The sequence below is a fragment of the Xenopus tropicalis genome, chromosome 7, assembly GCF_000004195.4.
Source record: "Xenopus tropicalis strain Nigerian chromosome 7, UCB_Xtro_10.0, whole genome shotgun sequence".
Lineage (NCBI taxonomy): Eukaryota > Metazoa > Chordata > Amphibia > Anura > Pipidae > Xenopus > Xenopus tropicalis.
The window spans coordinates 47,192,296-47,208,575 of NC_030683.2; the positions used below are offsets into that span (position 1 = coordinate 47,192,296).

At 40.4% G+C, this 16,280-nt stretch overlaps 1 protein-coding gene across 1 annotated transcript; it reads left to right on the forward strand.

The window, feature by feature from the left end:
* Positions 1-4,679: 4,679 nt before the first annotated feature.
* On the forward strand, positions 4,680-7,208 carry LOC116412355 (fibrous sheath CABYR-binding protein-like). The gene is made up of 3 exons (XM_031906498.1): positions 4,680-4,723; positions 5,792-6,602; positions 6,909-7,208. The coding sequence occupies exons 1-3, from the start codon at positions 4,680-4,682 to the stop codon at positions 6,957-6,959; spliced, it is 906 nt and encodes a 301-aa protein (XP_031762358.1). The 3' UTR covers positions 6,960-7,208.
* The last annotated feature ends 9,072 nt before the right edge of the window (positions 7,209-16,280 follow it).

Sequence of the window (16,280 nt, forward strand, 5' to 3'; positions counted from 1 at the left end):
TTGCAATCATTTCATTGCAATAGAAGAGAGAGAGAGAGGAAAGAAAGAGAGAGAGAGAAAAGAGAGAGAGGGAGAGATAGAGAGAGAGGAAAGAGAGAGAGAGAGAGAGAGAGAGAGAGAGAGAGAAAGAGAGAGAGAGGGAGAGGGAAAAGATAGAGAATACAAGGAGGAAATACAAGAAGCAGTCACACAGACTGAATGAATGAAATGAAAATTTCCTTCTGTTAAAGAATAAAGCATAAAGAATAAAGATCACTGCTGTGGTGCGCACTGAAAGTTCAGACTACTGCCACTTATAGACAGGGGCACTGGGCTCATCTAATTTTTATTTCGCTTAAAATTATTGGTGCCCTCTATGGACCACATGCCACAGGCACATTCCCCTGTTTCATTATGTTTGGTTGAAAAACCTACTGTTCTTCCACTTCAGTTTATTCTTGCGCCTTTCCTTCTTATTCTTAGCGCCCCCCATTTTCTAAACCCTACTCCTCCTACAGTTTCGGGGTACAGCACTAGGGATGTAGCGAACCTCAAAAAAAAAATTCACGAACCTGTTCGCGAACTTCCGCCGAAAATTGCGAATATTCGCGAACTTTGCGAACCCCATAGACTTCAATGGGAAGGCGAACTTTAAAACCTAGAAAACCCATTTCTGCCCAGAAAAGTGATTTTAAAGTTGTTTAAAGGGTGCCACGACCTGGACAGTGGCATGCAGGAGGGGGATCAAGCAAAAATTTCTCTGAAAAATTGACACATGCTGTTTTTCGAAATGATCGGTAATTTTGCGACTTTTCGTATTTTCCGGCACTTTCGTAAAGTTATCGTAAGTTTTGCGACTTTTTCGGAGCTTTCGTACCGTTATGGTAAGTTTTGCGACTTTTTCGGATCTTTCGTAACGTTATCGTAAGTTTTGCGACTTTTTCGGGGCATTCGTACCGTTATCGTAAGTTTTGCGACTTTTTCGGAGCATTCGTACCGTTATCGTAAGTTTTGCGACTTTTCGGAGCTTTCGTAACGTTATCGTAAGTTTTGCGACTTTTTCGGAGCATTCGTACCGTTATCGTAAGTTTTGCGACTTTTTCGGAGCATTCGTACCGTTATCGTAAGTTTTGCGATTTTTTCGAATTTGTTTTGCGAATTTGCGGACTTGCGAACACCCGATGTTCGCGCGAATTAGTTCGCCGGCGAACAGTTCGCTACATCTCTATTGGGGGCACTGTGTGGGGGCTACTGTCTATGGGGAAATTGGGGCACTTTCCATGGGGGGGGGCCAGGTCTTTGTGGGGTATTGTGTATGGGGGCACTTCCTATTGGGGGCACTGTGTATGGGGAAATTGGGGCTCTGTGTATGAGGACACTTTCTATTGGGGGGCAAGGTCTTTGGGGGGTATTGTCTATGGGGACACTGTGTATGGGGCAATTGGGGCACTGTGTATGGGGGCACTTCCTATTGGGGGCACTTTGTATGGGGCAATTGGGGGCACTGTTTATGGGGGCACTGTGTATGGGGGCACTTTCTATTGGGGGAACTGTGTATGGGGCAATTGGGGCACTGTGTATGGGGGCACTTTCTGTGGGGGGGGCAAGGTCTTTGGGGGGTACTGTCTATGGGGGAACTGTGTATGGGGAAATTGGGGCACTGTGTATGGGGGCACTTCCTATTGGGGCACTGTCTAAGGGCAATTGGGGGCACTGTGTGGAGGGGGCTGTCTATGGGGAAATTGGGGCACTTTCTATGGGCAATTGGAGGCAATGTGTGTGGGGGGCACTGTGTATGGGGCAATTGGGGGCACTGTGTATGGGGGTACTGTCTATGGGGCAGTTGTATGGGGGGACCGTGGCCAGAATAGTGTTAGGGGGGCCTGGCCAGCATAGTGTTAGGGGGCACTGTGGTAGGGTGACCCTAATACTTTTTATGTCTGTGTGTCCTGTACTGATGGGAGGGGCCCCGTGATTTCTGATGGCGGCCCTGCCACCATGGGCAGCCACGGACGCACAGCTGAATCCACTTTTGACAATTATGACATGCGCACCGCATTTCAAATTCAATCAAAAAAAAAAAAAAAATTTAATGCTGCTTTTTTTATTTTGTCTATTTTTTTTAAGAATAACTAAATAGAGGGGCAGCAAATTTCCGGTCGGCCCCAGGCGACGAAAGCCCACGCTACGCCACTGGGTAAATGCAAGAGCATTAATGTCATCCCTTAGTGCCCATGCACTTAGCGATTGGTCTCTGCAGGCTGTTCTCTGTACCTTGTGCCAGATTCAGAATCTGCTGCAAGATACAGAATGCAGCACTGACAAGCATGGGGTATTTAATGTCTGACACAGACTTATGGTAAGCAAAGGCTTGTCATGCACCTTGTGGCATTGGTCCCCTCTGAATGAAGTGCAGGCCGGGGGTGTTCCAGGGGAAAGTCACATACCCCCAACCCTCTGTCCTCTCTGAAAGCAGATGTACCAAATGCATCACATGCCATCAGAAAAAAAAAATTCCTTTACCAAATGACAAAATATTATTTAGTGGCCTTTTACCTTTACTATTTGGGTCATTAAAACCTAATTATATCGAATAAACAGTGTCCAAACATCTGCAAACTGCAATGTTTTGTGTTTGACATCACATTATCTGAGATAATAAATAAGTGCCTCTATAGTAGAAATACAATGCAACTGAAGAACGTTTTATCAACGCTCAATGGGAACTAATTTTTTTTCAGGGAACACTTCCTTCTTTGCTACATCACTGATCGTGGTGAGAGTTCTGACGCAGAAAACATCGGCCACTTTCTGGCGATGATCAACCATCTGGTAAGGAATCCAAAATAGGTGTTTTAATAAATAAGGAATTACTGATTTTAGATTGTCAGCTCTTGTCCCAGCTCATTTTATGTGAATCTTTAAGATAAAATGGCATAAGGCTCAGACAAAAAGACTGGATGAGTAGGTCTAGAGCTGCACAGAACATAACTTAAACCTGCTGTTTTGATAACTATTTCCTTTATACAGTTTAAATGGTAATGGGATTAAACAGAGCCATATGTCAGTATGCATAAAGGTAATATATAATGGCTCCTAGAAGTCAGTAAGGGAATCACAATTATAATGAGGAGGCATGAAAACTACTTGGGTCTTGAAAAACTTTTCCTTTATAGGTCTGATTAAAAGAGGAAAAGCACCGATTAATAGATACCTTTCTCACACACGTTCTTTTATATTACAGGATCAGCTGGATAAGTTGGAGAAGACATACACCAACGTCTTCCATAATGTGTGTCTGAATTTTGTAAGTATCGGTTTTTTTTTATTGGAGAGGTTATTATTCACTGTATGACTCTATAATAATGAGGATCATTAAAGAACAAAAGGCTACATGGCCACAATAATGGCATTGGTATAAAGCAGTGCTTAACATTAGGTCTCTTTTCCTACAGATGACACGTAAAGGGATGGAGTATTTGGAATATCTGCTACTCCAGAAGGTAAGTTACCTGCTCTCTGCCCCTGATGCTTTTTTGGGTATTTATTGCCAAATTCTGCAATATACAGTTAGGGGCTGATTTACTAAGACACGAATTTGAATCCGAATTGGAAAAATTCCGATTGGAAAACGAACATTTTGCGTCTTTTTCGTATTTTTTGCATTTTTTCCGGCGCCTTTACGACTTTTTGGAAATTGTCGCGACTTTTTCGTTACCAATACGATTTTCGCGAAAAAACGCGAGTTTTTCGTAGCCATTACGATTCGCTCGTATCTTGTCGCGACTTTTTCGTATTGAGCGCTTGTAAGCGGCGGCCGAAACTTTCAGACTTAGCATGATTTTGGAAGCCTCCCATAGGACTCAATGGCACCCTGCAGCTCCAATCTGGCCCAAGAAAAGTCACCATACTGAAGCTTGAATAAATCCGAACGCTACGAAAAAATCGCAACATTTTGCGCAACTTTCGGAATGGCTACGAAAAAGGCGCAAGTTTTAACGCTACGAAAAAATCGCCAGATTTTACGCAACATTCGGATGGCAACGAAAAAGTCGCGATAATTTTCCGAAAAAATTGCCAAATACCGATCATTGCGAAAAAAACGCAATCAGACGCATTCGGCCGGTTCGTGAGTAAGTAAATGGGCCAATGGGACTGCTACCTGTTGAGGAGTACTTACTGAACACACTGGAAGCTACGTCAGGACGTCTACCTATATTTGCAGATAAGTAAATGGGCCCCTTAATGTACAGTATTTTAGAGTATAGGGAACATGAATTGTGAGTTTTGCTTTGTATTTGTTTTAAAAAAGAAATTTACTGTCCACCTGTTTAGGTACAAATATTTAAGGGAATATACAGTAATACTGCATTAACTCTTTATTTACTTGAATATATATATATATATATTGATGCCTATTCTTAATACACTGTAGATGCTAAGATCACTGTAGCCTTGGAAATTTTACTTGTCCAAGAAATGAACCAAGCCACTCTTACAGGCATGAATAGAATCTGCCATCACAACATCACCCCTGATGGGAAATTCCACACCCTCACTGCCCTCACCATGAAAGGGGAATTATTGTGACTATATTTATCAGCATGATCATAAATGTCTTTTTTATTTCCCCTTTGCTCGGACCATTGCACCTTGCTCTGTGCTTGCAGACTATACGGAAACACCTTGTCGACGTTATCATGAAGATCTGGGACAAGGAACAGGAGTTACAAGCAGTTGTTGGGTATGTATGCTTTGGTCATACTTATATTAAAAAACATTGAATCCTTGTCCTAAAAGAAAAACTTTACTTCCAAACAATGTAGGTCTCTATATAAATATATTGCATAAACAAGCTCATATGTAAAACCCTGCTTCATCTAAATAAACCATTTTTATAAAAATATACTTTTTAAGTAGTATGTGCTATTGGGTACTCCTAAATAGAAAATTGCCTTTTTAAGAATTAAGGGCCACTACCTGGGATCATAGGATTCACAGTGCACACAAACAAGCCAAGGCACACATACATGCTAGGCCTCATCAGCCAATGCATGGACAGAGTTCTGCCTTTTGCTTCCACACTTCTTTCTGTTACAGATAGAGCTGCATTATTTCTGGTCATGTGATCTCTGAGAGAGCACACAGCCCATCACAAAATGGTGGATTAAGGGAAAGGATGTAAAAGGGCAATATTTACCGATATATAAATATTCCAGTTTGGCAAGATTCTTTAATAGTTCACTTAACATAAAAAAAATCTGTTGGTTAAGTATTCATTCTGGGGGTATAGTTTTCTTTTTTTTAGGTACCTACAGCCATAGCATGTATTCTAGTTATTGCCCATGTCACAATATATGCTTTTATTCTACTTATGAACAAATTCAGGAATGCCATAAAAAAAGGTGGATGTACAGATATGGCAAGATAAATTGAAACATCTTGCACTTATAAACACATGCCTTTTTCCACTTTTATGTTTAGCAGTCTATCCATTTATACAATATACCAAGTGCCCCTGCCTCACAGTACCAGTAGGTGATTTCTAAACATAGAGCTCCCTCCTCATTAAAATGTAGCCTATCCCTACAGAAGAGCATGTTACACACTGAGAGAACTAACTTCCCACATATGTTACAGTAGGGACAGTTTTGTAGCAGGTATAATGTTTATAGATGGCCTTAAAATTATTAATATACTGTTAATGTAATAAAAGGCTATCTGTGTATAGTATTCATCCAGTAGCCATGATTGTAGTTTTATACCTCAAAAACAAATTACATAATTGATTCATTTACATTTTACCCTTCAGAACCATTGAAGAAGAAGAAGAAGAGGTAGCTCCTGCTGCAACGGGACAGGAAGAAACTTCTATAGGGCATCAAGAAAAGAAGTCAGAGGAACATCTAGAAGAAGAGGATCCTTCTGAGAAGAATGAAGAAAAGGAGGCTCCTGTGGAGGAGTTCAAAGAAGAACAGGCTATTGCTGAGGAGCCCCAAGAAGACCAGGCTCCTGCTGAGGAGCCCCAAGAAGAACAGACTCCCGCAGAGAAGCCCAAAGAAGAACAGGCTCCTGCTGAGGAGCCACAAGAAGAACAGGCTCCTGTTGAGGAGCCCAGAGAAGAACAGGCTCCTGCTGAGGAGCCTAGAGAAGAACAGGCTCCTGCTGAGGAGCCCAGAGAAGAACAGGCTCCTGCTGAGAAGCCTAGTGAAGAACAGGCTCCTGCTGAGGAGCCCCAAGAAGAACAGGCTCCTGCTGAGGAGCCCAGAGAAGAACACCAGGCTCCTGCTGTGGAGAATGAAGAAGATCAGGTTCCTGCTGAGGATCATGAAGAGGAGATTCCAGCTGAAGAGGACAAAGAACAACAGGTTCCTGCTGAAGAGGTTAAAGAAGAGCAGGCTCTTGCTGAGGAGCATAAAGAGCAGGAGGGTCCTCCTGCAGAACATCAAGAAGGGGATGCTTTTACTGAGCACCAAGAAAAGGATGCTCCTTCTTTAGAATATCAGGAAGAAGAAGCGTATGCAGCAGAAGAACACGAAGAAGCAGCTCTTCCTGCAGAGATGGAAAGACCAGCCCTAAGAAGGGTGAAGAGGGCAATTATGAAAAGGCTGCAGAGAATTTGGGTAATATATCTTTATACTGGCAATCACTTTAAATCTGCCAGCACCCCATGTTGGCCAGTGCAGCTCCATGAATGATCAATAGAAAGTGTATAGCTAATCTTACGAGGTACTGGGTTGCTGGGTAAAGATCTGGGCAAGTCTACAGATGTCACTGCTGATTCTCTAGTAGGCCAATGGGGTGTGTGGTATATTAACTTTCATAGGGCCACTATAGGTCTGGGTTGGATATTCACTTTTGGAAAGTATTTCTCATTGGGAATTAGACTGGCCCTAAATTCTTTCTAAGCTTTTTCATTATTTTTTCAGCATTCCACCAGAAGAACCTTTTGCTGCCACCATCATCATCCTGCTCCTTGAATTATTCCATCAATTTCTTTTTATGTGTGTGTATGGGTAAGTATGGATTTAGTTTGAAAATGATCCAGGGTTTAAAACCGACTGCCGTTTCTAGGAGTCAGGAAGGAATTTTTTCCCTTCAGTGCAAATTGGCCGAGCACCAGGGTTTTTGCCTTCCTTTGGATCATTTTCTGTATGCATGTGTTGAGGTTGTGTGTGTGTAAAGAGAGATGGATGCATGTTTGGGTGTGTAGAGGGTGGGTGCTTGTGTTGGTGTGCATGGGGTGGGTGGGCACATGCATGTGTATGGGGTGGGTTGCATGAAGGTGGGGGGGGTTCATGAGTTCATGTGTAGATGGGTAGGTTATTGGGTGCAGGGATGTGTGAAAGGAGGTGGGTGGTTGTGTATTGGGTTGGGTACTAGCTTGGGGGGTGGGATGCACAGAACATGATCCAGGGTGTTAAACCGACTGCCGTTTCCAGGAGTCAGGAAGGAATTTTTTTCCCTTCAGTGCAAATTGGCCGAGCACCAGGGTTTTTTGCCTTCCTTTGGATCATTATCTGCATGCATGTGTAGAGGTTGTGTATGTGTAGAGAGAGGTGGATGCATGTTTGGGTGTGTAGAGGGTGAGGGGCTTGTGTGGGTTTGCATGGGGTGGGTGGGGCATGCATGTATGGGGGGTGGGTTGCATGTAGGTGTGGGGTTTCATGAATGCATGTGTATGTGGGTGGGTTAGTATGTGCATAGATGTGTGTAAGAAGATGGGTGGTTGTGCATGTGTAGTGGGTGGGTGTATATGTAGTGGGTTGGGTTTGGGGGGTGCGGGTGTGTGTAGGGGGTGCATGAGAGTAGGGGGAGTTGTGAGTTAGAGATGTGAATAGAATGGTGCATGCATGTGTAGGGGTTGGTGGGTACATGTAGGGGTTGGGAGGGTGGGTGGTTGATTGTGTGTTATATATATAAAACCATGATCCAGGGAATAAAACCGACTGCCGTTTGGAGTCAGGAAGGAATTTTTTTCCCCTTCAGTGCAAATTGGCTCTGAAAGCACTGAAAGGGGTTTTTTCGCCTTCCTCTGGATCATTGGATGTTAGGAATACCACACCCCCTTTTGTTAATAATATTAATAAATCCTGTGACCATCAACAGGTTTTCCCGTAAATGTGGCTCTGTGTTTTTCTTGAATCCCTATGGTGAATTTATTAAGTTGACTTAATGCACGGGTCCATTATCATAAGCTGTAGTAGGAACCAGCAGTACTAGCTCTAGACAAAGTGTGACAAGTTTATGGCATTTATGCACATTCTCTTATATTTAGGCCAACATATTTCCAAGTGTTTTCATTTGAGTTTCAGGCGCAGCAACACACACACAAACAATAGGTCAGTGAGTGGATGCCCATATCAGTGTCCCCTAATAACACTAGCCCATTATATACAACTAGAATGGAAAGTTTGAGAACAAACTTGATGTTGGGTTAAAAAACGTCACTGAATGAAAAAACGTCACTGATTGAAATCTGATCTGTTGTTGACCCTGGCCACTTTTTTTTAATCTTGGACCACAGTTATATAGTAAAAACCACTGTGGAAAGTTTGGGGACCCTGGTTTTAATAGTGTCTGAATGGCAGCAATTTAAATTTCCCCACTGAAAGTCAACGAGTGACATCTGATTGGCGGTTGGTGGCTCCACCCCCTTTTTCTAACCTGGAACTGCAGTTACCCAGTGACTAATTCTGCAAAGTTTAGGGCCCTAGGATTAGTAGTTAGAGAATGGCAGCAGTTTACAGTTAAATCAATAAAAATCAATGGATGAAATCTGATTGGCCCAACCTTTTTTCCTATTTTTGAACTGCAGTCCGCCATTGACCAACTTTACAAAGTTTGGGGACTCAGGCATAAAAAGTGTGGGACTGACAGCATTTCACACTTCACCTTTGAAAGTAAATAGGTGAAATGTGATTGGCTGTTTTTCTAACTTTGAACCGCAAATACCCAGTGACTACTTTGGAAAGTTTAACAACCCTGGAATTAATACTTAAATAATGGCATCAGTTTAAATATAAACCAATAAAATTTAATGGGTAAGTGACTGACTGCGCAAAGTTTGGGAACCCAGACATAAATAGTGTGAGAAAGGCAGCATTTTAAATTTAAACCCAAAAAATTCAATAGGTGAAGAATGGCAGCAGGTTGAATTTCCCCATTGAAAATCAATAGTTAAAATCTGATTGGCTGTTGGTGGCTCCACCCATTTTTTCTAACTCTGAACCGCAGTTACCTGCTGACTAGCTCTGCAAAGTTTGGGGACCTTAGTATTAATATTTAAAGAATGGCAGCAGTTTACATTTAAATGTATGAAGTCTATAGGTGAAATCTGATTGGCTGTTGTTGGCCCTGCCCACTTTTCTACACTCGGAATGTAGTCACCCAGTGACAAACTGTGCAAAGTTTGGGGACCCTGACATTAAACATGTGAGAATGGCTGCAGTTAAAATTTTGCCACTGAAAACAATGAAAGAAATGTGATTGGCTTTTGGTGGCCCCGCCCACTTTTTCTAATCTTGAGTACGTAGTCACCCAGTGACTGACTGTGCAAAGTTTGGGTACCCTGGCATCAAACCAATAAAATTCAATAGATGAAATCTGATTGGCTGTTGGTGGCTCCGCCCACTTTTCCAAAACTAAAACTGCAGCCCCTTAGGGCCAACTGTGAAAAGTTTGCGGACACTGGTGTTAATTCTGAGAGAATGGCAGCAGGTTGGATTTCCCCATTGAAAGTCAATAGGTAAAATCTGATTGGCTGCTGGTGGCTCCGCCCACTTTTTCTAACCTTGAACCGCAGTTACCTGGTGCCTAACTCTGCAAAGTTTGGGGACCCTGGTGTTATTACTGTGAGAATGGCAGCAGGTTGGATTTCTGCCAAGTCAATAGGTAAAATCTCATTTGCTGTTTACAGCTCCACCCACTTTTGGGCATCCAACAATCATCATATTTTCATTCAGGCTGAGCCCATGACTATGTGATTCAAGTTTGGGGAGTGTGGCCTCAAAGCTGTAAGATTGGCAGGAGTTTCAATTACCCCATTCAAGTCAATGGGTGAAATTTGATTAACTATTGTTGGCCCCTCCCACTTTGGGTCATCCAATCAATGTTTTTTTTATTCAGGGTGACCACATGATTATGTTATTCAAGTTTGGGGTGTGTAGCTTCAAATCTGTAAGTGTGGCAGCAGTTTAAAAATCTTCCCTGTCAAAGTCAATGGGAAAATTGGGGGGTTCGGAGCGGCGCCACAAAAAGATGGGGGGCGGGGTCACTTAGAAAATCACAAGCAACCTGCTATAGGGCAAAGAAGTGTGGAGAGTTTGGGTGCTGTATAGAGATGTAGCGAACTGTTCGCCGGAGAACTAATTCGCACGAAAATCGGGTGTTCGCAAGTTCGCAAGTTCGCGAACTTTTAGCGATGTTCGCAATTTTGGGTTCGCCTTAGCTGGAGCCAAATTTTGACCTCTCACCCCAGAGCCAGCAGATACATGGCAGCCAATCAGGCAGCTCTCCCTCCTGGACCACCCCCGGACCACCCCCTTCCATATATAAACCGAAGCCCAGCAGCCATTTTACATTCTGCCTGTGTGTGCTTGTTGAGTTAGCATAGGGAGAGAGCTGTGCAGGGGTTTGAGGGGCAGTTTAGGTAGCTTTGCTGACTAGTAATCTACTTTCTACTGCTCTGTATGTAGCTGCTGGGGACAGCTGTCCTGCTGATCTCATCTGCTGTAACCCAATAGTCCTTGTAAAACGCTGTGTCAACAACGTATTTTTCAGAGAAATTTTTGCCCTTGATCCCCCTCCTGCATGCCACTGTCCAGGTCGTGGCACCCTTTAAACAACTTTAAAATCAGTTTTCTGGCCAGAAATGGCTTTTCTAGGTTGGCAGAACTTTTTTTCTGAGGTTCGCTACATCTCTACTCAGCAGGGCTTTAGTATGAATAGAATGACATAGCACTACAGTAGCACATCTTAGCCTCATGTTATTGAAGCAACAATCTTGACAGACTGCACCAAATGAGAAGATGTGTATTGTGGATATGCCTTTTAAGTTCTGAAAATCCCCAGGGAGTCTTGACTTAGCAAAGTCCAGCTACAAAGCTCAAAAGTTCTTAAGGTTGCTATATTTAACCTTAAGGCTCCCCATGTCAACTTAACGTGGCGTGTCCAAGAATTGGACACTGAAATAACTGTAACTGTAATAATCTTTGCCTGTGAGTTGAAAACTAAGTGTGAATATTGTTTATAAATCTTTTTTATAGTAAATAATGGATTGAAATGTAGTATGCCTTAAAAAATATATTACTTTAAATGTAATGTCATATTGCCCAGGGAACCCTTGGGTACCTCAACTACTGTAGTTATAAATCACTACAGGACAGTTTAATGTAAGGTGTGTAAAGGACAATCAAAGTTTCCTCTAAACTCCTCCTCTATTTTATTACAATACAATATTACAATATATTTACAATATATTTGAATTGTAAAGCTGAAAGCTCTAGAGGTCCGTCCGATGACATTGCTACAGGTTTGTCTTCCAAAACTTTGAATAAAGGCAGCCATACACATTATGGTAACAATCTTTCGTTCATCCACTCTATTCCACTAACGTTAAGAGCTGCATCATCAAATAGGCAGGTAGAAACAATATAATTCTGCCCTTTTCTGATGAATAAGCATTAACCCACTGCCGATGTTCGGGAGTAGTGATGACTGAAATTTTTCTGCAGGCATCGATTCACAATGAATTTTCGTGTGATTTTTTTGCGAAATGTGCACAATTTATCCCTCTGGCAGATCAATGAGATGACCGATATCCAAGGCTTTTGTCAATAACGGTTGACTTGTCAACCCAATCGATATAAAAAGTGTACATTTGAGAACAATGTAATACTAAGGGGGAGATTTACTAATCCACGAACGGACCGAAAGCATCCGAATCGGTATTTTTGCAACTTTTTCAGATTCATTCAAGCTTCGGTATTTTGACTTTCCTTGGGCCAGGTTGGAGCTGCACAGTGCCATTTATTCCTATGGAAGGCTTCCAAAATCATGCAAAGTCGGAAAGGTTTTTCCGCCATTCACGATCGTTAAATACGAAAAAGTTGCGACTGCAACTAAATAGTCGCGCAAAATACGAAAAAATTGCGACGGCGCCGAAAAAGTCGCAAATATTTCGCTTCCAATCCGATTTTTTTCCATTCGGGATTCGGATTCGTGGATTAGTAAATGTGCCCCTTAGAGTTGGTAAATCAGTAAATTTCAGAGGTTCAGTTATAAGACTTTTAATTGGTATAATTGTTACAAGGAACTCATGGAGCGAGCAGTTTGAGAACAGAATTCATCCAAGTTAGGGGGGCCTGTTGGTGAATCTGCACACTACTAATTGCACAAAGTCATATGACTAAACTGGCATTCTTCTAAATAAACCTTATTATTTGTATTCATTTTTTATTCTGAGGGTATAAGTTTGTACCTGCTAAAAAATATCTGGATATCCCCCTCCCCATACTGATGGCTTGGGGCATGTGTACCTGGGCCACTGCCCAAGTCGGTGATTCTATATTGCATTATTTCTCCTATAACTTTAATTTAATAAAAGTGCCATATTAAGTTGATAGATTTACTAAAGAAATGCTAAGAGTTGGTAAATCAGTAAATTTTAGAGGTTCAGTTATAAGACTTTTAATTTATATAACTGTTGCAAGGAACTCATGGAGAGCTAAAAGGCCACCAAACAATAGGTTTGACTTCAGACTTAAGGGCTATACCACAGGGGAAAAAATTTCCGACCGGTGGATGAACCCATGCCAAAAATCTACCCCACGCTACAAATACCTTATTGTTGTGCCTGCCGCAGTAGAATTTGGTGCAAACTGCATGCACAAGCCATTTTGTGCCGGACTCTGCTCTGTGTGCCTGCACTGGTTCTGGGTGTAGGCACGACAATAAGATATTTAAAGCATAGGGGCAGATTCTCAGCCTGTGTTTATCTGCAGCAGGCTAAGAATAGGCCCTAATACAACAAGTTTGTGTTTTCGTGCTGAATGTATAGTATACACAAGATATTTTATGTATCCCATACCGTATTTCATGATAGCATGGATTTCTAAAGATATCTTAAAAGACATGTAGCACCCTTCCTAAAAATGGCATCATGTCCCTGGGAAGGGCAGGTCTATTATTCCAACCTGACTACCCAAATAGGCTTCTAAAAATCCCATAGGTATGAGAAGAAAGTGGGTGAATGTGTCTGTGTGAGTGCTAATCTCACATATTAATAAATCTAGCCATGATATTTGTGGCACAAACCCGAACCAGATAAAAAAGTTCACTCATCTCTAGTTAGACTTGTAATAAAATCAGCTTTTCTTACAACTAAATTCTGACAAGGACAAAAGCTTAATAAGTAGCAGAAAAATGGCTTTATTCGAGTGTGCATAATGTTAGCAGGTACAAAAAAACTTCAAATGTCAAATTCCTCTTGAAAATGCTAACTTCAGATGCTAAGTATTAGTTAAACAAAGCAGCATTTTAAACAATTGGGACTTGATGTATATCAGGGAGTTATAATTCATTTTATCAAGAACATTTTTCCTGCAATTTGTGACTGTGAAGCAGTAGGCAAATATAATGCTGCAGGGAGGGAGAAAAACATTATAGACGTTCACATTGCAAATCTTATTTTTTTATGATTCAAATGGGAATATTGCACTGTTCACATTTGTACTCAGTATAGTGGAACAGATGGTATGGGCATGTTTTAAAGTGATATTCCCACCAATGGCAAAACAATGAAGTTAAATTCAGAATAGCTAACAATAGTTTCCTTTTTGAGTTCTATGCAAATTAATGCTCTCTTTCTGAAATGAGAATAATCCCTTAATGTCTTACTGATGGTTTTTACTGTGACTGAACACTATCACAATCTTAAATCTCCCAAATCTTTAAGACATCAAACTAGAATATAATAAATCCATATTTAAAATGTGTTTTCATTATAGTGCTATATAGAACATAATTTTATTTTATTATCCTTATAAGAATGTAACAAATCACAATTCTGGGGAAACAATAATACAGGGGGGGCTGCTCCCTGAATTTCTCACTTCAAATGCATTGAAGTCAATAGGATTTTTTTTCTCACACCAATTGCATTGAAGTCAATATATATATTTTTTATGTTTCTTTTCCCAGCAAAACAAACTGCATGCAACATTTTTGCACAAATTGCAAAAAAACACAAATCCATACAAGGTGAAAAAAATTGCTATCTCTATGTTTTATAAACATGTCTTGTATTTTGGCTTTGTGGTTAAAAAGCAACAATCATAGCACAAAGATATGTTAATGGTAAAAAGGAATCTGACATGGATTCAGTGGTTTAATTTACATCTGCAGTGCCTAACCAAAGTAAAATATAGCCTAAAATAATCCAGCACCCATGATTTTTAGAACAGAATGTCTAGCTGGGGATGATTGAGGGATTCCAAAGCAGTGCAAAATGGACTATTGACCTAGGAAAGAAAGAATAGAACACATGGGAAATACATGCTGAGCCCTGTCACACCACATACGCGCACACACACAACTGGGAGACTTTGTAGCAATTTAGATGCCGAGAACTAAAATGATGGATGACGTTTGTGTCACCTCTGTGCGACATTCACCTTTTCCCATTGTCTCGACATAACTTCATCAAACCTTCCCTTCCATTTTTTCGCGTAAATTACCTGTGTCAGCCAACAGTCTAGTACAGAACCGATCAGTAGCAGGCAGACTTGTAACTGGTCTACCTTGTGTAACTTCATTTCTGTTTGTTAAAAACAAATACCCGCAAAAGGATACATCATATATATATATATATATATTTAGCTAGACGTGATATGAATGTCGGCTTGACCCAAAATGTTTGTGGTTTCAGTTTTTTTTTTTTTAAATAAAATTAATTTAAGGGAACATATGGGCCTATTTAATTGTGCTTCTCCCTTTATTTATTTATTAAGATTATATACTTTAATTTCTTCTCCTTTTCCTTTTTTAACTAAATGAGCAATGCATAAATCCATTTGCATAACTCTTATGGTGTTTAGCAGCAAAGATATTCCAACTGCTCATAGTTCATTTCAAATTAAGACCAACGTGAACTGTCAGGTAATAATATCTGAGTTTATAAATCATTTTGTTAGACACAACTTTTGTGTTTCCAGTGTGCAACTTTTTTAATTGCTCATTTGCTCTACAATGTGACAGAGTATAAGTAAATGTAGTTTAAAAAAAAGCTTATCAATGTTATTTTTAAGATTCAGATTTGTTTAAAAGGTCCTGACCAGTGACGTTACAACAGCCATTGTAGGTGGGGCTGCAATTTTTTATGTCTCACAGGTGACCCGTAATTTCTGCCGGGGTAGGGCTGGGCCCCCTTAGTTATGGCACTGGTCCCGACATTTTGCAACTTAAAAGAAAACTATATCTCACAGTAATACTTAACCAACAGATTTATCTCAGTTTATCTCATATTAAGTTACCTATTAAAAATGTTACCAAACTAGATTATATATCAGTAAATATTGCCCTTTTACATCTTTTACCTTGATCCACCATTTAGTGATGGCTCTCATAACCAAAAATAATGCAGCTCTAACTGTAAGGCGAAAAAGTGTTGAAGAACATGAATCGCACATGAATCGCACTATCCCAAGAGGCCGCCCTTAATTCTTAAAATGGCAAGTTTCTATTTAGGAGCACCCAATAGCACATTATACTAATAAAATATATATCTGTATGAAAATGTCTCATTTAGATGAAGCAGGGTTTTACATGTGGGCTGTTTTATGCAATATATTCACAGAGACCTACAGGGGGAGTTATCAAAATTCAAGTTCGAGTTTTTGAACCATAATTCCAATTCAAGTTTTTTTTAAATAAAAAATCAAAAGTCTGGTATTTATAAAGTACAAAATTAAAATTTAAATGTAAAAATTCACCATCTAAAAGCTTGTGAGTTTCTATGTATGATGTCAGATACATAATAGTTGAACATATATAATCTACATATATATACAAAAAATGCATAAAGATTAATTGTTTAAACAGTAATTAAATCCAACAGAATTGTTTTGGTTCCAATAAGGATTAATTATATCTTAGTTGGGATCAAGTACAAGGTATTGTTTTATTATCACAGAGAAAAAGGAAACCATTTTTAAAAAAGTGAATTATTTAATTAAAATAGAGTTTAAGTAGCGCCTTTCCATAATTCGGAACTTTCTGGATAATGGGTTTCTGGATAAGGG

Excerpts from the sequence above, each read along its gene's own strand:
- LOC116412355 (XM_031906498.1), top strand. The coding sequence starts at position 4,680 with ATGAAGATCTGGGACAAGGAACAGGAGTTACAAGCAGTTGTTGG. Across the intron at positions 4,724-5,791 it reads GAGTTACAAGCAGTTGTTGG|AACCATTGAAGAAGAAGAAG; the intron begins GTATGTATGCTT and ends TTTACCCTTCAG. Across the intron at positions 6,603-6,908 it reads AAAGGCTGCAGAGAATTTGG|CATTCCACCAGAAGAACCTT; the intron begins GTAATATATCTT and ends TTATTTTTTCAG.